General features: G+C 38.3%; 1 protein-coding gene across 1 annotated transcript in view; it reads right to left on the bottom strand.

Moving 5' to 3' along the window:
• CEP128 (centrosomal protein 128) overlaps positions 1-25,138 on the bottom strand; it is a 441,766-nt gene that overhangs the window by 229,966 nt on the left and 186,662 nt on the right. Inside the window, exon 17 of the mRNA XM_068966164.1 lies at positions 15,872-16,064. Within this exon, the coding sequence (XP_068822265.1) occupies positions 15,872-16,064 (193 nt within the window). The remainder of the gene's footprint in view (positions 1-15,871; positions 16,065-25,138) is intronic.

Genomic DNA, 25,138 nt, shown 5'->3' with positions numbered 1-25,138 from the left:
GCCCACAGATTTCAAGAGGAAGAGAAAAAGAGGTATGGGTAACACATTTCTATGTGAACTATGCAGAAAGCATCAGTACTGAATCAAATCCAAAGGACAAGAAGATATTTCAAATTCTTTTTTCCTAGCATAGTTAAATAAAAGCTTTTTTATTCTGTCAATAACTTATAGATTATTTCTGAGATAAGAACAAAACTAGTGATTATTTTCAGATTTAACTAGAAAATTAGTGTAAACATGTATGCAGATCTCAATACTACAGAACAGTATGAATACAGAAGGCTAGAGTTTTTACACTGATTTCCAACTGGAAAGTAACCACATATTAATCAGCTATATCATTCCTCTTTGGACAGTTTCTTTCTTGAGAACAACTTTTACCTGGAGAATGTTTGCTTGAAAAAAGGATATTTCCTTGAAATGACATCTGCCTTTCCTCTCACCCATTTTGATAAGCATATTTGTGAAATGCTATGAGAATTTGTCTTCTCCAAGATGTATCACATGCAACAGCTATCTTCTCCTCCCTGTGCTGCTCTAGAAAACACTTTAACTTCACCATGGACAAAGATGCGAATACTAAAGTGACTCTATCAGAGGCCTCACTGATCGGGATAAACAAGAGATCATGTTACTTAGAAACATACCTCTGTAAAGTGTTCATATTAAACAGCTATAGCCAAAAGTGCCTGGAAAGCAAGATCAGTTCCTTGATTAAATGAGAGCTCACAATTTCAATTAAATAAAGAATAAGAAAACTAACTTCTCCATTTGTCCATAATCATTAGCATTACATTGCCACTAAACCATCTACACAGATGTCTCCCTTTCATTGAACGAAAAACTCCTCCCAAAAGGCATAGACATTTTAGTTTCTAATAACCTCAGTTTCAAAATATCCTTACATCTTAGCTATATCCTTCCAGCTACAGCTATTTTCTCTCTCCTCAAGATGAAAGTCTTCTGTGTTAAGGTGTGTTGAGTCATTACAGTCAGGACAGAAGAAGGAAGGTAGAGAGATGTTAACGTGAGGGCAACTGTTAATAACAGTGCCAGACTCAGCAAAGGTTTTAAGGGGCACTATGACCCTGTTCAGTGGGGAAAGAAGGAGGAAATGTGACTCATAAATCGGATATACACCTGTCCTGATCCCAGTGAGCTTAGGAAGTTTTGAAGAGAGTCAAATCCCTCTTCACTGTAAAGCTATGTATTAGTCAGTAACACGACACTGTTGCTGCTGTTCAGCCACTAAGTCATGTCTGACTGTTTGCAGTTCCATGGACTGCAGTGTACCAGGCCTTCCTGCCCTTCACTATCTCCAGGAACTTGCCCAAACTCATGTCCATTGAGTCGGTAATGCCATCCAACCATCTCTTCCTCTGTGGCCTCCTTCTCCTCCTGCCCTCAGTCTTTCTCAGCATAAGGATTTTTTCCAAAGAATCAGCTCTTTGCATCAGGTGGCCAAAGTATTGGAGCTTTAGCTTCTACACCCTCCAATGAATATTCAGAGATACTACACATTGAAAATGCTAAAGATCCTACAGAAAATTACTAGAACTAATCAGTGAAATTCATGGGGTTCAGAAGGCAAGAATGCTGAAACGGTTGCCATTCCCTTCTTCAGTGGACCACTTTTGTCAGAACACTCCACCATGACCTGTCTGTCTTGGGTGGCCCTACAGGGCATGGCTCATAGTTTCACTGAGCTAGACAAGGCTGTGATCCCTGTGATCAGTTTGGTTAGTTTTCTGTGATTGTGCTTTTCATTCTGTCTGCCCTCTGATGGATGAGGAGAAGAGGCTTCTGGAAGCTTCCAATGGGAGGGACTAGCTGTGGGGAAACTGGGTCTTGCTCTGGTGGGCGGAGACTAAACTAGAGATCTCTTCAAGAAAATTAGAGATACCAAGGGAACATTTCATGCAAAATTGGGCTCAATAAAGGACAGAAATGGTATGGACCTAAGAGAAGCAGAGATATTAAGAAGAGGTGGCAAGAATACACAGAAGAACTATACGAAAAAGATCTTCACAACCCAGATAATCACGATGGTGTGATCCCTCACTTACAGCCAGACATCCTGGAATGAGAAGTCAAGTGGGCCTTAGGAAGCATCACTATGAACAAAGCTAGTGGAGGTGATGGCATTGCAGTTGGGCTATTTCAAATCCTAAAAGATGATGCTGTGAAAGTGTTGCACTCAATATGCCAGCAAATTTGGAAAACTCAGCAGTGGCCACAGGACTGGAAAAGGTCAGTTTTCATTCCAATTCCAAAGAAAGGCAATGCCAAAGAATGCTCAAACTACTGCACAATTGCACTCATCTCACACATTATCAAAGTAATGCTCAAAATTCTCCAAGCCAGGCTTCAACAGTATGTGAACCAGGAACTTCCAGATGTTCAAGCTGGATTTAGAAAAGACAGAGGAACCAGAGATCAACTTGTCAACATCCACTGGATCATCAAAAAAGCAGGAGAGATTCACAAAATCACCTACTTCTGTTTTATTGACTATGCCAAAGCCTTTGACTGTGTGGATCACAATAAACTGTGTAAAATTCTTAAAGAGACTGGCATACCAGATCACCTGACCTGCCTCCTGAGAAATCTGTATGCAGATCAAGAAGGAACAATTAGAACTCAACATGGAACAATAGCCTGGTTCCAAATCAGCAAAAGAGTATGTCAAGACTGTATATGGTCACCCTGCTTATTTAACTTATATGCAGAATACATCCTAAGAAATGCTGGACTGGATGAAGCACAAGCTGGAATCAAGACTGCCAGGAGAAATATCAATAACCTCAGATATGCAGAACACCATCCTTATGGCAGAAAATGAAGAATTAAAGGACCTCTTGATGAAAGTGTAAGAGAGGAGTGAAAAAGTTGGCTTAAAACTCAACATTAAGAAAACTAAGATCATGGCATCTGGTCCCATCACTTCATGGCAAATCCATGGGGAAACAATGGAAACAGTGATAGACTTTATTTTGGGTGCTCCAAAATCACTGCAGATGGTGAATGCATCCATGAAACTAAAAGACGCTTGCTCCTTGGAAGGAAAGTTATGACCAACCTAGATAGCATATTAAAAAATAAAGACATTACTATGTCAACAAAGGTTCTAGTCAAAGCTATGGTGTTTCCAGTGGTCATGTATGGATGTGACAGTGGACTATAAAGAAAGCTGAGCCCCAAAGAACTGATGCTTCTGAACTTTGGCATTGGAGAAGACTCTTGAGAGTCCCTTGGACTGCAAGTAGATCCAACCAGTCCATCCTAAAGGACATCAGTCCTGAATATTCATTGAAGGACTGATATTGAAGCTGAAACTCCAATACTTTGGCCACCTGATGTAAAGAACTGACTCAGCTGAAAAGACCCTGATGCTGGGAAAGATTGAAGTTGGGAGGAGAAGGGGATGACAGAAGATGAGATGGTTGGATGGCATCACCCACACAATGGACATGAGTTTGAACAAGCTCCAGGAGTTGGTGATGGACAGAGAGGCCTGGTATGCTGCAGTCCATGGGGTCACAAAGAGTCGGACACCACTGAGGGACTGAACTAAACCAAACTGGTGTACCAGGCCATGCTAAGCAACTCTTTAATCCAATTTGATGCTTCTTGGTGGGGCTGTGGTACCTTCCTCAGGCCAAACTATGGCAGGGTAATGGCAGTATTGGCATCTCCTTCAAAAGGACTTATGCCAGCACCCCACAGCTCCCAGGACTGTTGTATTCGTTGCCGCTGACTTGACCCACACCTCCATCAGAGACTCCTAGGCACTCACAGGCGAGTCTGGCTCAGTCTCCTGTGGGGTCACTGCTCCTTTCTCCTGGGTCCTGACGTGCACAAGGTTTTGCTTGTGCCCTCCAAGAGTCTGTTTCCCCAATCCTGTGGAAGTTCTGTAATCAAATACCATTGTTCTCCAAAGTCAACTTCCCTGAGGGTTCTCAGTTCCTTTGCTGGATCCCAGGTTGGGGAATCTGCTGTGGGCCCCAGAACTTTTGCAATAGTGTGAGCATTTCTTTGGTACAGTTGTTCTCCAGTTTGTGGGAAGTCTGTGTGTTAGCTCTATGGTGGGGCTAATGGCGACCTCCTCCAAGAGGATGTATGCCACATGCTGCACCTCCGAGGTCTGCTGCAGCCAGAGTCCAGTCCCTGGGGCAGGGCACTGCTGACCCGTGCCTCGAAAGGAGACACTCAAACACTCAAAGGCAGGTCTGGCTCAGTCTCTTACAGAGGGTACTGCTCCTTTTCACAAGGAAATCAATCCTGAATGTTCACTGGGAGGACTGATGCTGAAGCACCAACCTGAGGTGAAGAGCCAACTCATTGGAAAAGACCCTGATGGTGGAAAAGATTGAAGGCAGGAGGAGAAAAGGATGACAGAACGAGATGGTTGGATGGCATCACCAACTCAATGGACATGAGTTTGAGCAAGATCCAGAAGTTTGTGAGGGACAGGTAAGCCTGGCATTCTATAGTCCATGGGGTCACAAAGAGTCAGACACAACCGAGCAACTGAACAACAACAAACAAGGGAATTTAGTTAAGTCACAGGATACAAAATCCATACACAGAAAGTCCCTGCATCTCTATACACTAGCAACGAAAAAATCAGAAATAGAAATTAAGGAATCAATCTCATTTACCATTGCAACAAAAAGAATAAAATAGTTAGGAAAAAACCTACCCAAGGAGACAAAAGAGCTATAAACAGAAAACTGTGAGACATTGATGAAAAGAAATCAAAGATGACATAAACAAATGGGGAGTTAGTCCATGTTACTGGATTGGAAGAATATTGTGAAAAATGACTATACTATCTAAAGCAATCTACAGATTCAATACAATTCCTACCAAATTAGCAATGGCATTTTTCACAGAACTAGAACAAAAAATTTCACAATACATATGAAAACACAAAAAATTCCAAGTAGGCAAAGCAATCTTGAGAAAGAAGAACAGAGATGGAGGAATCAACCTTCCTGACTACAGACTATACTACAAAGCTATGGTCATCAAGAAAGTATGGTACTGGCACAAAAACAGAAACACAGAGCAATGGAACAAGATAGAAAGCCCAGAGACAAACCCATGCACCTATGGGTGTATATGGGCACCTTATCTTTGACAAAAAGAATATACAATGGGGAAAAGATATTCTCTTCAATATGTGGTACTGAGAGAACTGGACAGTTAGATGTAAAAGAATGAAATTAGAACACTTCCTAACAATATACACAAAGATATACTCAAAATAGATTAAAGACCTAAATGTAGGACCAGGAACTATAAAACTCTTAGAGGAAAACATAAGCAGAACACTCTATGACATAAATCACAGCAAGATCTTCTATGGCCCATCTCCTAGAGTAATGGAAATAAAAGCAAAAATAAACAAGTGGGACTTAATTAAACTTAAAAGCTTTTGCAAAACAAAGGAAACTATAAGCAAAGGGAAAAGACAACCCCCCAGAATGAGAGAAAATAATAGCAAATGAAACAACTGACAAAGGATTAATTTTCAAAATATACAAGCAGCTCATGCAACTCAATACCAGAAAAACAAACAACACAACAAAAATGTGGGCAAAACACCTAAACAGACATTTCTCCAACGAAGACATGCAGATGGCTAATAAACACATGAAAAGATGCTCGACATCACCCGTTGTCGTTCCCTCGACAAGTTGTGTCCAACTCTTCAAGACTCTATGGACTTCAGCACTTCAGGCTTCCCTGTCCCCCTCACCATCTCCTGGAGTTTGCCCAAGTTCATGTCCATTACATCAGTGATGCCATCCAATCATTATTATTTTTTGAGAGTCACTCATTGTTAGAGAAATGCAAATCAAAACGACAAGATATCACCTCACACCTGTCAGAATGGGCATCACTGAAAAATCTACTAATAATAAATGCTGGAGAGGCTCTGGAAAAAAGAGAACCCTCTTGCACTATTGGTGGGAATAAAAATTGATACAGCCACTATGGAAGACAGTATGGAGATTCCTCGATAAACTAGCATTAACAGTACCCATGATCCAGAAATCCCACTACTAGGCATGTACCCTGAGGAAAACAAATGTGAAAAAGACACATGTCCCCAGTGTTCACTGCAGGCTATGTACAATAGCTAGGGCAAGGAAGCAATCCAGATGTCCATCAGAGGTGAATGGATAAAGAAACAGTGGTACATACACACAATAGAATATTACTCAGCCAAAAAATGGAACACACTTGAGTCAGTTCTAATGAGGTGAATGAACCTAGAGCCTATTGTACAGAGTGAAGTAAGTCGGAAAGAGAAAAACAAGTAGTGTATGTTAACGCATATTTACAGAATCTAGGAAGACAGTACTAGTGAACCTACTTGCAGAGCAGCAATGGAGACACAAAAATAGAGAACAGAATAATGGACACACAGAGGGGAGGAAGGAGAGTGTGGGACAAATGGGGAGAGTAACACGGAAACATATACACTACCATGTGTAAAAATAGACAACCAATGGGAATTTGCTGTATGATTCAGGGAGCTCACACTGGGGCTCTGCAAAAACCTAGAGGGGTGGGGAGGAGAGGGAGGGAGGTTCAAGAGGGAGAGGACATATGTATACCTATGACTGACTCATGCTGATGTATCTCAGAAGCCAACACAATATTGTAAAGTAATTATCCTTCAATTAAAAATAAATTAAAAAAAAAAAATGGGCAGAAGACCAAAATAGATATTTCTCCAAAGAAGACATACAGATGGCTAATAAACACATGAAAAAATGCTCAACATCAATTATTATAGAAATACAAGTAAAACTTCAATGAGGTATCACCTCACACCGGTCAGAATGGCCATCATATGATTTCTCAAATCAGATTTCAGGTTACCTATAAAAATATTCTAAGAAGATAGTACACCCATATGTGTGTGATAATTTGTTATGTAAGGGGTATTATGAAAATGAGATCTTTTTGATTTGATCTGTTTTTCTCAAGTAAGACATAACTAGTAACATTTTCCATCAAGTTTATAAAATCTGAATTTTTACAGTATGAATGCAACTAACTTTTATAAGTAAATACTGGGTTTTATGAGCTTCTCCAGTGGCTCAGTGGTAAAGAATCTACCTGCAATGCAGCAGATTTAGAGACCCGTGTTTGATCCCTGGGTCGGGAAAATCCGCTGGATAGTATATTACAACCCACTCCAGTAATCTTGCCTGGAAAATTCCCAGGACAGAGGAGCCTGGTGGGTTACAGACCGCGGTGTCACAAAGAGTCAGACACAACTGACTGAGTAACTAAACAACAAAAATCAAAACTACAGTGAGGTATCACCTCACACTGGTCAGAATGCCCATCATCAAAAAATCGACAAACAATAAATGCTGGAGAGGCTGTGGAGAAAAGGGAACCTGCTCACAAATTGAGCAATGCAAATTGCTACAGCCACTATGGAGAACAGCATGGGATAAAAAACACAAAATCATACTTTGAAAACGATTTCCTCTTTTGTAGTGAAAGTGAAGTTGCTCAGTCATGTCCAACTCTTTGGGACCCTCTGGACTGTAGCCTACCAGGCTTCTCCATCTACGGGATTCCCCAGGCAATAATACTGGAGTGGATTACCATTTCCTACTCCAGGGGATCTTCCTGACTCAGGGATAGAACTTGGGTCTCCCGCATTGGAGGCAGACGCTTTAACCTCTGAGCTCTTATTACTATATGAACAGTAACTGGAGACACTATTTGTTATATCACTTACAGAAAGATCAATACAATACCTTCTTCTTGACTTCAGTTTCCAGATTTTTTATTTCTCACTAGGAATTCCCATGTCCCCTTTAGTTAACTAAGATGATAAGAACCACGTGACCAACAATGTATACCTCTCTGATGTTAGAAAACTCAGAGTTGCATTAAATGATAAACCACAATAACTCCTTCCAGGTGTCAAGGACACTATTTCTCTGTTCCCTGATTTCTTTTTTCTGCAATTTTGTTTTTTAATTTCTTTCTATGTACATTTTAGTATTATGCTATAACTTAAAGTGGAAGAAGAATAAAATTTTAAAGTAGGACTAAAAATGCATAAAGGCCTCACTACAGTCTAAACTGATAAAGACTACCTCCATTTCAGGTTCATTCATGATCTATGTAATTTCATTGAATTTAATTTCTATATTTAAATGAAGCATACCAAATGTATGCATGAATGTATATGTGTGAGAGTAAGGAAATTATATACATTTTGAAAATACCACATTTCACTCACTTTGAGAACTGCCTCGGGCATTCATTTCCAAGTTAATTTTAGTAGACTGAGAGTAATACACTATACTTAACTTTCTGACAAATGTCCAAAGATGGGCTCAAGTACCCAAAGAGATTCAAGCAGGCTGAAGAATTACTTTATCTGAACAGAACTGAGAACTAAGACTCAGAGAAACTGTTACAAATGCCTAATTTCATGATCTTACTAGTTATTAGTTTGCTATGTATACTGTAACAACTTACCACAAATACAGTGCCTTCACCTCAGTTCAGTTCACTTGCTCAGTCATGTCCGACTCTTTTTGACCCCATTAATCGCAGCATACCAGTCCTCCCTGTCCATCACCAACTCCTGGAGCTTACCCAAACTCATGTCCATCGAGTCCATGATGCCATCCGGCCATCTCATCCTCTGTCATCCCCTTCTCCTCCTGCCCCCAATCCCTCCCAGCATCAGGATCTTTCCCAATGAGTCAACTCTTCGCATCAGGTGGCCAAAGTATTAGAGTTTCAGCTTCAGCATCAGTCCTTCCAATGAACACCCAGGACTGATCTTTAGAGTGCACTGGTTGGATCTCCTTGCAGTCCAAGGGACTCTCAAGAGTCTTCTCCAGTACCACAGTTCAAAAGCATCAATTCTTCAGCGCTCAGCTTTCTTCACAGTCCAACTCTCACATCCATACATGACCACTGGAAAAACCATAGCCTTGACTAGACAGACCTTTGTTGGCAAAGTAATGTCTCTGCTTTTGAATATGCTATCTAGTTTGGTCATAACTTTCCTTCCAAGGAGTAAGCGTCTTTTAATTTCATGGCGGCAATCACCATCTGCAGTGATTTTGGAGCCCCAAAAAATAAAGTCTGACACTGTTTCCACTTAGAACAATGCAAATTTATGATGTCACAATTTTGTATGTAAGAAGGCCTGTATGGGCATCACTGGGCTACAATCATCATTCCAGCAGGCTGCATTCCTTTCTAGAGGTTCCAGGGAAGAACTGATATCCTTACTTTTATACAGCTTCTTAGAGACCACTCACATTCTCTCGGTTTGACTCCTTTCCTTCTTCTTCAAAAGTAAAAGCACAAAATGAAGTTGGTCAGCCGTGTCTGCCTCTTTGCGATCCCATGGACTGTAGCCTACCAGGCTCCTCTGTCCATGGAATTTTCCAGGCAAGAGTACTGGAGTGGGTTGCCATTTCCTTCTCCAGAAGATCTTCCCAACCCAGGGATCGAACCCAGGTCTCTCACATTGCAGGCAGATGCTTTACTGTCTGAGCCCCAGAAGAATTTCTTCTTCAAGGCCATGAACAAATGATACATTGAGTCTTTCTCTGACTCCCTTTTCTGCTTTCTCTTTCACTTTAAGAATACTTATGATTATTAGTGGGCCTATATAAATAATCCAGGATAACTTCCTCTTTTCTAAACCCTTATTTGAACATAGTTACAAAATCTCTTTTGGCATGTAACATAACATATTAAAAGATCTGGGAGTTAGGATATAGACATCATTGAGGGTAGTGAGCCGGCATTATTCAGCCTATCACAATTGATAACTAACATATAAACAACAAAACAGAAAGAAGCGTTAGTTTAAAATAACTGAAACACAGCAAAGATAAGTTTTGAATTTAATAAAAGCTATTTACTAACCTAAAAACCCACATCAAATCTCTTTTAGCACATACAACTTTAGGTTACTTTCCTCCCTGAATATGACTATGATTCAAACTCAAGCAGACCAGCTTTGCTGTCCTATGAAACAGTAGAAAATAATATAGATAATCTATGAAAAGATCAAAAAATATAATCTAAAATTCATTTGTAGAGTATACTTAACATTTATGGATTTTCTAGAATACACTCCAAAATATAAAAATACATCTAATAATTTAGGAGAGGAAAAATGTAACTTTAAATATCTGAACTCTATATTCAATGCTTCACTGTTGCTATCTGATTATGTAACTGAAAGTATTAAAAATTTTTGTCTTCCAAATTAATTAGCCAATAGAAGTAGTACAAGAATTAGGCCCATTACACAGATAGGCAGGTGGGTGGGGATATTTATAACTAAAGAATAATTAGCCATAACTTTCTATTGTCAATTTACTTAGTAACAATATGGATGTTGTTATAGAGTCAATCAAAGTTGATACCTGCTTAGATCTGCATATCATTAATTTATTCAATTCTGGTCTTATGCACATTTAATCAATGAAGTTTAATTTCAATCCCAGTTGACCTGTTGGCCTGGCTGGATTTTAAATAACACTAAACACATGAGAAATAAAATTATTATGATGAAATATATATAAGCAAAAACAAGGGCTAAGATTAAAACAAACTTCTGATTTTACTCAAGTAGTAGATATAACTTTTTAAAAACCCACTGTTTCTCAATTGGTTTTTGAAAATAATTATGAAGAAAATCTGAACATACATGAGGGAAGATATGACTTCACATTAAACAAAATAATAGTTTAGTAAGTTTAAATAATTTCCTCAATCAGCTAAAATTCTTTCATTATCTATAATGATCAAGATCACTGAACTTCTGAACAAACTGGTGAAATGTAAAATAAAGTCCTAAATAGATTCTTTTTAATTAACCAGAATCCAAATAAATTACATTACACTTAGAGATTATCTCTTAAATTAATTTAGAATGCTTAATTATACTCCGACATGCAATAGAAAAAAATGGTTTTCCAAGCTCTTAGACTAGATAATGACTAACATTTGTATAAGTTGCATGAGTGCCAAATATTCTTTCAATGAGACAAATAAAAAAAAAACTGCTTGAAATAATGTGGGAAATAAAATATGAATCACAAGTAGGAGAAAAATTTAACCAATAAATACATAATGCACACACACAACATAAATGATACAACCCCATGTTTCCCTACACTAGGAAAGAGTACTGGAGCGAAAGTACTCTTCATTTTCACTCCAGGAAAGATGCCTTCGGTTCACAAGTCCCGCCCTTGTTTCTGTCCCAAAAATGAATTCTAAGAAATTGTTCTTTATTCTGCCAACAACACGGAAATGGTACAAAAATTCAGAAAAAGGACAAGAGGAAACAGAGAAAATAGTTAAAAGGAGTTATTCATAACACTGGGAAATCAAAGGAAAATTCTTAAAAAACTGAGATTACTACTGGTAGAAGTGAATCACGTAGATGAGAACCTATGGAAGTGCCTTGAAAAGAATAAAAGTTTTAGAAAACTGAAAAATACTAAATCACATCTCTATCATATAGTAAAAATACTCATCCTCAGAGCCATATATAGGAATATACAGTGTACCAGTTTCATCACTAAGCTGACTCTATTCCTTGAATGACAAGTGTTATTATCCTTTGGATATTTTACAAAAAGCAAGCAAGCAAACAAACAAAAAAACTGTGAGAAATGTTTTGGCTTAAAATCCATAAGGCTTCTACTAAAACAGGTCTTTCAAAGTCTAGCATGGCAAATCCAGTAGCTTTGGCTCATTCCTTGCATCCTCTTCTCCAAACAGACACTTAACATATACAAGGCAAAGATTAATTATATCCAATCACAAATGTTGAGGACCTAACAGTCAAAATAAGGAAACCACTACAAAACTTATTGTGACAAATTAAACTACCCAAAACAGCAATGTATTCAAAGTGCTAAAACGGTAATGGAAGAAGAAGTAACTCTTGTCCTTGTTCTTTCTAAGATTCATTTCTCTACCTTTACTTTTGACCCCATTCACTCTCGTATCTTCTGGGTTCCTGCTATACCAATTAACCTTTCTTTCACCTATTCAACATCTCCTATTCCTGGATCCTTCTACTCAACATTTATAATCACGCTTAAGACTCTCTATGAATTATAGAATAATACTCTAAAAGTTATATTCATTCTACTATTAAGGACTGAAACTACTTTAGATATAAACAACATATTTTATATTGTTTATTTTCTTTTTGATACTCAGGTATTAAAATTTCTTTTCACGTGCAATACCAGAGAGCTACCCCATGTTATGGTACAAAAAGAAACAAGAATGACTACTAATAACATTACAGTATGCTTTAAATGAATCAGGAATCTCCTAGAAAATATTATCACAAAATGAATAAAAATATAAATGGTTTAAATACTTCTGCTATAAAATGGAATACATAACTGAAATACTAGGAAAGGCAAATACTGTTACCTAATTTCAAAGTGCCATAACAAAAATGCAAACCACTCTTATTAAATTACTTAACTTCTGCCAAATATTTGCTGATTTGCAATTTGGTTTTGCAGAATTCATTTTGGAATGTACAATTCATTGTGTTTTTTTCTTTCACTGAACAGAGATGTTATGGCTCCCTTATCAACTGTGCCCCTTTAATGTTCTTTCATCCATTCACTCATTCAGCAAACATTTGACATATCTATTATGTGCCAAGTTCTCAGGCACTGGGGTACATAGTGTTGAACAAAATAACGAAATCACTGCCTTCATAGAAACTCCATCTACTCGATACACTCAACTAAACATACTTCTTAATTGTGTGTCATTCCCAAACTCACTGAGGCAAGAAACAAGATGTTTCTGTCCCAGGACAGTCCTCTGAATGCTGGCCACGGCCACAGTCAATGCTAACATAAGATTTAAAACAGCTGAACTAAGGGAAAAAAACAAAGGTAGGGCAATGACGCAACCTTTCCCACTGCCCACTTGTCGGCCCACTTCATTGCTATTCCAATGAACAGGTGCTCATCAGAAATAATCAAACAACCTGAGCGACAGTCCTCTGCTGCAAAAATATACCTTGTGAAGTAGCCGAAGGACTACTTCCCTTCTTCTACATTCTATTAGTACTTTTTCCTTTATTCAGAAAAGGTAACTCCCTAATAAAGAGTCCGTTCATAATGGTTTATTTCATCATTACATGTGTTACAGTCGCAATAAGTGACATATGACAGGAAAGGACAGATTTGAGAGCCTGGATTCACAGTGCAGGCTACCAAGAATGGCGCCTTGCTAGGCACTGCATCTGTCAGAGTGGACCGAACGGATGAAGATCCCAGTGACTCCAACAAAGCCAAATAAGCATGTGACCTACCCAAAAGGGAAACTGGGTAAGAAGACAAAATTTCATCTTTAAGGGAAAGGAATTTAAGAGGCCATGTGAATTTTTAATTACTTCAGAAAGAAAAATGATGTACATTAAATAGTCACATAAATCATAAATCGCCTGGAAAGCAAAGATGGGTTCTTTGTTTAATTAGGAGTTTACAATTTCAGTTTAAGAAAAAATTTGTTAATAAAAGTTATCTGCTATATTTGTTCATAATAATCAGCATTTCATAAGCAAGAATGGAGCTAAATCATACTATACCGATATCCCTCCTTCTAAAGGTCTCTGACGAAAGAAATCCCTCTAACATGTACCTAAATTTTAGCTTTTAGTAGACCTCATAGTTTCAAAGCATGTATTCTTACCTAGGAAAACTGCCACACACAGGAGCACTGAGCTATCAGAATATTAAGAAGGTAGGCAGTGGTTGGTTTATTAAGAAATTACTAAAAATAACTACATACACAAGTTAAAATATCATACCTAAATCTTCTCTGCTGCAGTTTATATCTCTCTACTCTTTTCTTTGTTGCCATTCATAACAATGAAGAATTCCCAAGTCAACAACTACTAAACTTCTAAGAGGTCCATGACAATAACTTCTCAGCAGACTTCGTCTCCTTTTGGAACACCCCCAGCTCCAACCTACAGCCCTAAAATAGCCCAGAAAACAGAAGAAAACTCTTATCTTCCTAATAATACATGTGTACATATGCAACTATATAGGCTTGGCTTGTTCTTCATTATCCATATTACGTCCTCATTATTTCTGGATCACAGACAGCACTCATACATCTTATACCGAAAAGTCAAGAAATTACCATATCATCCCTCTATCACAAAAGTTTGGGTATTCCTGAGACTTTTACTTTTTATAATTTTTAAAGAATAGACAAAACATGATCCTTTTTGGTCTCCCAACAAATCAGCCCCTCCTTCCCAACATTGCTATTTCTCCCAATGCCAAAAGCACTAAGACCTTGAGTATTCTGTGAGTCTTCTCTCATTCACCTGCATTGTTCAATCTTGCACTAATTCCTCAACAGTATCTTATATTTGTTGCCACTACTAATGTCCTCTGTCAGATCCTCTTTTGCTTTTATTGAGACTGTTACAATAGGCTCCTAATTAGATTCATGGGATCTTAAGAGTGGGACACGACTAGCGACTAGTTAGATGCATTTCCACAATCAATATCAAGATGGGATCTAACAACAGAGTTTCAAAACATTTGAAGGAAAAAAATATCACATACTCAAAATATCTGGATATCTCTATCAGTTATTGATAGAAAAAAAATCCTCTATCAGTTAGTAATAGAAATAATCAATATTAGTAGGGATATAGAAACCACCAGAAATGAAGAACAATGTGAAACAATTTAGCGTAAGTGACTGTTATAGAACATTTCACAATAAATGCAGAACATAACTTATTTTCAAGTGCACATGGAAAATTTACTAACAGAGACCACATATGGGGTAATAAAACAAGTCTCAGAAAAGAATCGAAATCATGGAGTATGTTTTACAACTGCAAGGGTACTAAGTTTAGAAACTGATAATATCTATAAAGTTCTACATAATTGGAAAGTAAGTAGTACACTTCTTTAAAAAAAAATTCCACATGTCAGAGAAGAAATCACAAGGGAAATATTTTCTAAATGAAACTAAGTAATAATAAAAGGACAATATACCAGAATTTGTGAAATATATTTGAAGTATTATTAAGATGGAAATTTATAATTTTAAATGACGGTACTGAGAAACAGAAAGATTAAAATAAAGTTTCCAACTTATGAATCCAGGAGAAAAACAAATGTGTACAGAGGAAGTAAAAGAAAGGAAATAAAAATGACAATATAGATCAATAAAACACTAAAAAGACAAATAATAGAAAAAATTAAAAATCAAAGGCTGTTTCTTTGAAAATAGTAACTAATTTAATAAAACCCCCAGCAAGACTTATACGAACAAAAGAACAGAAACAAATTACCAATACCAGGAATATAACAAGAGACATCAGCACAGATCTTACAGAAACTAAAGGAATTAAAAAGGGGCTATTACAAAAAACTTCAAGTCAATAAATTTGACAACATCAATAATTTGGGAAAATAGACATAAAGTAAATATTTATTGAGTGAATGGGTATTTTAGTGAAGTAAAATATAAATTTTAGCATCTTATTAGGGAAGAACAAACATGACTTACCTAATTAGCATTTGCAAATGGCCAATAGACAGAAATGTACACAGCAGGGATACAGGAGCTAAAGGAGAAATTCTCGAGGAGAAACAGCTCTCTCTTCCAGACCCAGAAATGAAGATAAGGAGACATGAGACGAGGAAAGGAGAAGGATTTGGAAATTTTGTAGTTCAAACCGAAGGCAAGAGAAACAGAATATTTTTCTCCCAACCCTAAGATTTCATGAACTTAAACAAGAAAAATAAAAGAGAAAGAGCAATTAACGTACCTCTCTTCTCTCGGTGTATCTCTTCCAGAAGTTGCTCCTGTCTTTCTATCTGTTCAAAGAGACACTGAAGCTCAGCTTCCTTGTTTTCAGTCATATTCTTGAGTTGCTGTCTGCACAACATCAGCTGGTGCCGTAGACTTTTCTCTCTGTTTTCTCTCTCTTTCAGCTCCTCACAGAGCCACTGAAGTTTTGTCTAAAAATATGACATTTATTCTAATTTTTAAAATTCTAGAAAACAGCAGCATTCCAAAACATGACAAAGTCATGATAATCTAAATTTGGACAATAACTAATGAATTTAAACAAAATTTAAAATTAGCCATAATGTTTAAATTTGCATAATGGTTTATATCAGTTAAAAGTTCATGCAGAAAATTATTTTCTTGGATTTTTATAAAATTCTTGGTATGTTCTATCATCTTTGGAAAGGCAATACCACAGAAAGTTTAGCCTGTTAAACTTCATGTTGTAATACAATTAATCCCCTAATTAGCTTAGTACAAATATTTGAAAATCCAAAGCACTCCATAATAGAGACCTAGAGAAACTTGTATAAAGAGAATGTTATTTCTGAGATTAAAAAATAAGATAAAATTCCTAAATTTTGTTTCTAAAAATGTATATACCCAAGGGTCTTGCTAATCAGGTAGAGAGCAAGATTTTATACAGCATGACCTAACAGAAGCAGAAGATATTAAGAAGAGGTGGCAAGAATACACAGAAGAACTGTACAAAAAAGATCTTCACGACCCAGAGAATCATGATGATGTGATCACTCATCTAGAGCCAGACATCTTGGAATGTGAAGTCAAGTGGGCCTTAGAAAGCATCACTACGAACAAAACTAGTGGAGGTGATGGAATTCGAGTTGAGCTATTTCAAATCCGGAAAGATGATGCTGTGAAAGTGCTGCACTCAACATTCAAGCAAATTTGGAAAACTCAGCCGTGGCCACAGGACTGGAAAAGGTCAGTTTTCATTCCAATCCCAAAGAAAGGCAATGCCAAAGAATGCTCAAACTACCACACAATTGCACTCATCTCACACGCTAGTAAAGTAAAGCTCAAAATTCTCCAAGCCAGACTTCAGCAATACATGAACCGTGAACTCCCTGATATTCAAGCTGGTTTTAGAAAAGGCAGAGGAACCAGAGATCAAATTGCCAACATCTGCTGGATCATCGAAAAAGCAAGAGAGTTCCAGAAAAACATCTATTTCTGCTTTACTGACTATGCCAAAGCCTTTGACTGTGTGGATCACAATAAACTGCGGAAAATTCTGAGAGAGATGGGAATACCAGACCACTTAACCTGCCTCTTGAGAAACCTGTATGCAGGTCAGGAAGCAACAGTTACAACTGGACATGGAACAACAGACTGGTTCCAAATAGGAAAAGGAGTATGTCAAGGCTATATATTGTCACCCTGCTTATTTAACTTATATGCCGAGAACATCATGAGAAGCGCTGGACTGGAAGAAACACAAACTGGAATCAAGATTGCCGGGAGAAATATCAATAACCTCAGATATGAAGATGACACCACCCTTATGGCAGAAAGTGAAGAGGAGCTAAAAAGCCTCTTGAGGAAATTGAAAGAGGAAAGTGAAAAAGTTGGCTTAAAGCTCAACATTCAGAAAATGAAGATCATGGCATCTGGTCCCATCACTTCATGGGAAATAGACAGGGAAACAGTGGAAACAGTGTCAGACTTTATTTTTTGGGGCTCCAAAATCACCACAGATGGTGACTGCAGCCATGAAATTAAAAGATGCGTACTCCTTGGAAGAAAACTTATGACCAACCTAGACAGCATATTGAAAAGCAGAGACATTACTTTGCCGACTAAGGTCCATCTAGTGAAGGCTATGGTTTTTCCTGTGGTCATGTATGCATGTGAGAGTTGGACTGTGAAGAAGGCTGAGTGCCAAAGAATTGATGCTTTTGAACTGTGGTGTTGGAGAAGACTCTTGAGAGTCCCTTGGACTGCAAGGAGATCCAACCAGTCCATTCTGAAGGAGATCAACCCTGGGATTTCTTTGGAGGGAATGATGCTGAAGCTGAAACTCCAGTACTTTGGCCACCTCATGTGAAGATTTGACTCATTGGAAAAGACTCTGATGCTGGGAGGGATTGGAGGCAGTAGGAGAAAGGGACGACCGAGGATGAGATGGCTGGATGGCATCACGGACTCGATGGACATGAGTCTGAGTGAACTCCAGGAGATGGTGATGGACAGGGAGGCCTGGCGTGCTGCGATTCATGGGGTCGCAAAGAGTTGGACACGACTAAGCAACTGAACTGAACTGAACTGAGTCAGATCAAGTCAGCATTTTTCCATATTTAAAACTAGGATATTTAATTGAAGTAACTCTCTTTTCCAAAGACTCTAACCTCACCAACGCTAATATTTAAAGCAGGGATGAGAAAAGAACTTTCACATTTAGTAGAACAAAATTTCAGTTGGGTCTTATGATGTTCCCAAGTGAGAGTACCATCCAGCTGCTGCTTCTGCTAAGTCACTTCAGTTGTGTCTGACTCTTAGCAACCCCATGGACTGTAGTCCACCAAGCTCCTCCATCCATGGGATTTTCCAGGCAAGAGTACTGGAGTGGGGTGCCATTGCCTTCTCCGATCCAGCTGCTAGTTGACTTTAAATAATCTGAACAGTCTTCACCTCAAAAGAAGCAAAATAGTGGAAGCTGTGCACTAGAAGGATAAATGTGATTAAGCTAATGGACAATCTCCCTGAATAGTACATATCATAAGCAAGAATATTCTAAGCCTCCCGAAGTCTAAAATGCTATTTGGAGATGCCCCAGTTTATTAAAAGTAGCTGTGATAGAATCATTTAGCAGGTTCAATCCCTGGGTTGGGAAGGTCCCCTGGAGAAGGAACTGGCAACCCACTCCAGTAATCTTGCCTGGAAAATGCCATGGACAGAGGAGCCTGGCAGGCTACTGTCTATGGGATCCCAAGAGTTGGACATAACTGAGCGACTTCACTTCACTGATAGTAAATGTCCAGAACAGACAAATCTATAGAGATAAAAGCAGAATACTTGCTGACTAGTGCTACCAGGAGGGTGGGATGGGCAGGTATGTTAAGAACCTGATGGCTAATGGTCCAGATTGTCTTTTGGTGGGTAATGAAAATGTTCCAAAATTCATGTAGTGATGGCTGCACCTCTTTGTGGATATACTAAAAACTACTAAATGGTAACTCTAAATAGGTTAGTTGTATGGTACATGAATTATATCTCAATTTAGCTATTATTTAATAAAAAATAAAAGGGGGGAGGAGATAGATCAACAAAAGCTAAAGTTAAATCGCCCTGCAGAGATGAGACCTGGCTATAGTACTTGCTGTACAATTTGTAGGCCTTTGTCTTGTCTGTATGTCACTAGATAAATACAGGAAACAGTAAATAAATACAGTGGAAACAGTGACAGGCATTATTTTGGGGGGCTCCAAAATCACTGCCAACCAGTCCATCCTAAAGAAGATCAGTCCTGGGTGTTCACTGGAAGGACTGATTTTGAAGCTGAAACTCCAATACTTTGGCCACCTGATGTGAAGAGCTGACTCATCTGAAAAGACCCTGATGCTGGGAAAGATTGAGGGCAGGAGGAGAAGGGGATGGCAGAGAATGAGATGGTTGGATGGCATCATCGACTCGATGAACATGGGTTTGGGTGAACTTCGGGAGTTGGTGATAGACAGGGGGGCCTGGCGTGCTGCGGTTCATGTGGTCGCAAAGAGTTGGACATGACTGAGCTGGAATGAAATACAGGAAGTCCTCAACTTATATGAGGATGTGAACTTCAAATTATGACTGTAGAAATTTAAGTAAGTCTGCTTCATTCCCCAATATCCACTTTGAAATACTATTGCAAATAGAAAAAGAAAAAAATAAAATTTCACAGCACACAAAGCCAGAAAAGATAATCAATTCTGCCAGATTAAAGGATCACTTTCTTCCCTGGTGGCTCAGAGGTTAAAGCATCTGACTCCAATGCAGGAGACCCAGGTTCGATCCCTGGGTTGGGAAGATCCCCTGGAGAAGGAAATGGCAACCCACTCCAGTATTCTTGCCTGGAGAATTTCATGGACAGAGGAGCCTGGTAGGCGACAGTCCACGGGGTCGCAAACAGTCAGACACGACTGAGTGACTTCACTTTCACTTTCTACTAATGCATTTAGGAAGAAAACACAGTCAGCCTGAGGGTGAGAGATATACCATCATCCCCATCTAACCACAAATATGAGACAAGGAAGTGAAGTGACTGTTCTTTAGAAAGCATACTCTCTAGATAGAGTGGAGAAAATATCAGGAAGCCAAGAGGCTGTTACAGTATTCCAAACAAGTGAAAAATGGTAATAAGGACTGGACCAAACCATTTGTATTTGAGACTTAAATGTAAGTGGGGTAAGGAAGGAGGAGGAATCGGCATTGACAGCCAATTTTTAGCTTATAAACTAGGAAACCTAGAAAAAGCAAAGATTTAGGGGTTAAGAAGTTAAATTAGGCTGAATTAGACTGAAGTTAGGATCAAAACACACAGAAGTATAGATAATAATTGGATATATAGATCTAAAGCTCAAGAGATATGGTCAAGAGATACAAACTAAAAAATCAATAGTGTAAAGGAAGTTAAAGGGATAGGAACAGATAAAATGGCCCCTAAAGAATATCTACAGAGAGAAGAGAAGAGGGTTTAGAAGAGATAAACACAAGTGAAACTACAAAATAAAAACTGAGGATATAAATGGAAATTTAGGAGGAAAACATGAGTCTGGGGCAAAATAAAATATTACAACAAGGTGGATATCCTCAATGTCAAAGATTCAAAAGGAAGGGACAGGCATATAAAGTAATTTAAAAAACATAAATTTTGTCAAAAATGATTGCAGCTCAGCCCATCAAAACAAAATAGGACTAAGAACATGAACACCAAATTGTTTGTGGTGATTATGCCTTTATACCTACCAAAGACAAGTGCAAAGTATATAGGAAATATGTTCCCTTTTATATTTCTTGAAAAGTTCCATTCAGGCTACTATGTTACAAAAAAAAAAAAAAAGGCAAGAAGGACACTACTTCTGATGTGGTATCATATCCATGGTTCTTCTCCTTAATTCTGTTTTCTACCACAAAAGAATGAAATCCTAGCATTATTAGATCTTCTTATGCCTCAGAAGGAAAACAAATTCCATGCAGTAATAATGCACTTACTTGATTTCTTAAAAAATATTCACTAGCAATTCAATTTTTTAACACTCAAGTGTTCCAAACAGAATGAATGCCTAGAGATCAGTGAGTTCAGTTCAGTTCAGTCGCTCAGTTGTGTCCGACTCTTTGCGACCCCATGAATCGCAGCACGCCAGGCCTCCTGTCCATCACCAACTCCCGGAGTTCACTCAGATTCATGTCCATCAAATTGGTGATGCCATCCAGCCATCTCTCTTCCTCTGTCATCCCCTTCTCCTCCTGCCCCCAATCTCTCCCAGCATCAGAGTCTTTTCCAATGAGTCAACTCTTTGGATGAGGTGGCCAAAGTACTGGAGTTTCAGCTTTAGCATCAGTCCTTCCAATGAACACACAGGACTGATCTCCTTCAGAATGGACTGGTTGGATCTCCTTGCAGTCCAAGGGACTCTCAAGAGTCTTCTCCAACACCACAGTTCAAAAACATCAATTCTTTGGCGCTCAGCTTTCTTTCCAACTCTCACATTCATACATGACTACTGGAAAAACCATAGCCTTCACTAGACGGACCTTAGGTGGCAAAGTAATGTCTCTGCTTTTGAATATGCTATCTAGGTTGGTCATAACTTTTCTTCCAAGGAGTAAGCGGCTTTTCATTTCATGGCTGCAATCACTATCTGCAGTGACTTTGGAGCCCCAAAAAATAAAGTCTGACACTGTTTCCACTGTTTCCCCATCTATTTCCCATTAAGTGATGGGACCAGATGCCATGATCTTAGTTTTCTGAACGTTGAGCTTTAAGCCAACTTTTTCACTCTCCTCTTTCACTTTCCTCAAGAGGCTTTTTAGTTCCTCTTCACTTTCTGCCATAAGGGTGGTGTCATCTGCATATCTGAGGTTATTGATATTTCTCCCGGCAATCTTGATTCCAGCTTGTGCTTCTTCCAGCCCAGCATTTCTCATGATGTACTCTGCATAGAAGTTAAATAAGCAGGGTGACAATATACAGCCTTGACATACTCCTTTTCCTATTTGGAACCAGTCTGTTGTTCCATGTCCAGTTCTAACTGTTGCTTCCTGACCTGCATACAGGTTTCTCAAGAGGCAGGTCAGGTGGTCTGGTATTCCCATCTCTTTCAGAATCTTCCACAGTTTATTGTGATCCACACAGTCAAAGGCTTTGGCATAGTCAATAAAGCAGAAAGAGATGTCTTTCTGGAACTCTCTTGCTTTTTCCACGATCCAGCAGATGTTGGCAATTTGATCTCTGGTTCCTCTGCCTTTTCTAAAACCAGCTTGAACATCTGGAAGTTCATGGTTCACGTATTGCTGAAGCCTGGCTTGGAGAATTTTGAGCATTACTTTGCTAGTGTGTGAGATGTGTGCAATTGTGTGGTAGTTTCAGCATTCTTTGGCATTGCCTTTCTTTGGGATTGGAATGAAAACTGGGGATCACTAGCTTCCACCATCTAGTTTAATCTGTTCTTTCTCAACGATTTAATAGCAAATGTAAAAAACACCTTCAATTTCCTTTTTCTCAATGGTTTCCTACCTATTCCTTATTCCATTCCAATCTTTGGCCTGTTGTTAAAAGAGAATACCAAAAAAAAAAATCTGTTTTATCATAACAATACTCCTACTGGTTTCGATAAAAACAGAATAACAAAAAATTATTGGAAACAACGCAGTAATCAGGTTTGATCTGTGTTATGGACTGAATTATACTTCCCTCAAAATCATGTTAAAACCCTAACCAAAGACACAGGGACTTTAGGGAAGTAATTAAGGTTAAATGAGGTCTTAAGGGTACTGTCCTCTGAAGAAGAGACACTCTCTGACTCCTAACCTTCAGCTCTTCCAACCATGGCCTTAGCCCCCACATGAAAGATGACTGTCTATGAGGCAAGAAGTCTCACCAGAAACCAGTTCTAGCACTGAGTGACCTTGGAATTCTAGGCCACAGAACTGTGAGAAAATAAATATCTATTGTTTAATTCACCCAGTTTTCCTATGGCAGCCCTAGCCAACTAATAAGACCTATGGCGTCAGTTAATTCCTATTGAGCCTTTATTTGACTGCCATACAAAATTAAAAACAGGTCATAGTTAGATGCTTGTTATGAGTTGAGTAAGTATGAACAATATATTGTTAATCCTACTAAATAAATTCATTTATGGAAATTTAACCAACCAATAATCAATTGGGAGAATCAGAGTTTGTTAGAGAAATACCCATTACCTTTCATTAAGTATCTTGGAGAAACAGCTTGGAACACAGTACAGGAATAACTTCACCAATTCCAAACAATAATTAGATGACAAGGCTATAAATCACAGTGCAAACGCCATTCTATTTAACCACTCACAAGAGTATCTTACAGATTACGTAATAGGCTCATTTATTTAACTATAACAACAAATATTGCTAAGTAAAGAAAAATAGGGCAAAAAAACTTTAAATCAGTTTTTTTTTTTTTTTTAACCTTCTTAGTTGACAGCTTGCAACTAGGTGGGAATATTTTTATGTATCTAGTAAAACAATCATAGTGATATTTTAAATCTGTACAAATCCTCCAGTGAGACTTAGTGGAATAATATACCAGAAGTCATTAAGGAGTGACTCAGAGCTAAAAATAGAAAATTCAAATAGAAAGATTATAGTTGATAGAGTTAGAAATAATATCAGGAACCATAACTTTGCTGCTTTTAACTACCATGCTTCCTTCATTAAAAGAACCAGAGATAAAAAGGATAGTTAATTTTTTAGAATGTGCTAGGTTACCAAAATGAGAATTAACCCAGAACTGCAAATTAAAATTGAAATCAACCTCAAAATATAATTCTTTCAATAAAACTTTCTACTTTTTTATTTGGTTTGAATATCATCTAGAAGAAATATACCTATATTTATAGTTCATTTTAGAAAATACAAAATAATTCCGCCAGTTAAACTGAGTGAGTTCCCTGTGTACGACCTAAGGATATTTCCACCATAAGAAGATACCTGAACATCTGTATCACATTTTGCTGTCGACACTGGAAGAATAAAATACTAGATGATCACTTGCAACCTTCAACAAGAATTAAATATAATGAGTCCAATGACAAACCTAGACAGCACTTTAAAAAGGAGACGTCACTTTGCCGACCAAGGTCCATCTAGTCAAAGCTATGGTTTTTACGGTAGTCATGTATGGATGTGAGAGTTGGACTATAAAGAAAGCTGACCGCTGAAGAATTGATGGTTTTGAATTGTGCTGGAGAAGACCCTTGAGAGTCCCTTGGACTGCAAGGAGATCCAACCAGTCAATCCTAAAGGACATCACTCCTGAATATTCATTGGAAGCTCCAATAGTTTGGCCACCTGATGTTAACAACCGATTCACTGGAAAAAACCCTGATGTTAGAAAAGAATGAAGGCAGAAGGAGATGATTGGATAGCATCACTGACTCAACGGGCATGAACTGGAGCAAATTCCAGGAGACAGTGAAGGACAGGGGAGCCTGGTGTGTTACACTCCATGGGGTTGTAAAGAGTTGGACATGACTTAGCAACTGAACAAAAACAACAAAACTTCTCATAATAGTTTTTTTTTTAATCCACATCACTAAAAAGACAATATTTGCAAATATAAAGTTTATATTCAAGTATAGGTCACACAATCAGAATAAAAAAACAGTGGCCCAGAGTTCAGAGCTCCAGGTTCCCAAACCCTTTTCAGAAACTAGCTTTATGTCCTTAGGTAAAACTCAAAACTCCCAGGGTCTCTTTCTCATCTACAAAAATAAAAAGTCAAACTTCACGATCTCTGAAACTGCTTCAGTGACACTATTTCTAAAACAGTAGAGAAAAACAAGTGCTTGTCACCTTATAGAACGTCAGTTCAGTCGCTCAGTTGGGTCCAACTCTTCGCGACCCCATGGGCTGCAGCACGCCAGGCTTCCCTGTCCATCACCAGCTCCCGGAGCTTGTTATACTACAGAAGGTATGACTCTTTGGGATGATGTGCATGTGTGTTCAGTCATGCCTGATTCTGTGCAACCCCACTGACTGTAGCCTG

This window comes from Capricornis sumatraensis, chromosome 2 (assembly GCF_032405125.1).
Source record: "Capricornis sumatraensis isolate serow.1 chromosome 2, serow.2, whole genome shotgun sequence".
NCBI classification, from domain to species: Eukaryota; Metazoa; Chordata; class Mammalia; order Artiodactyla; family Bovidae; genus Capricornis; species Capricornis sumatraensis.
This window is presented reverse-complemented; position numbering and strand designations above follow the sequence as displayed.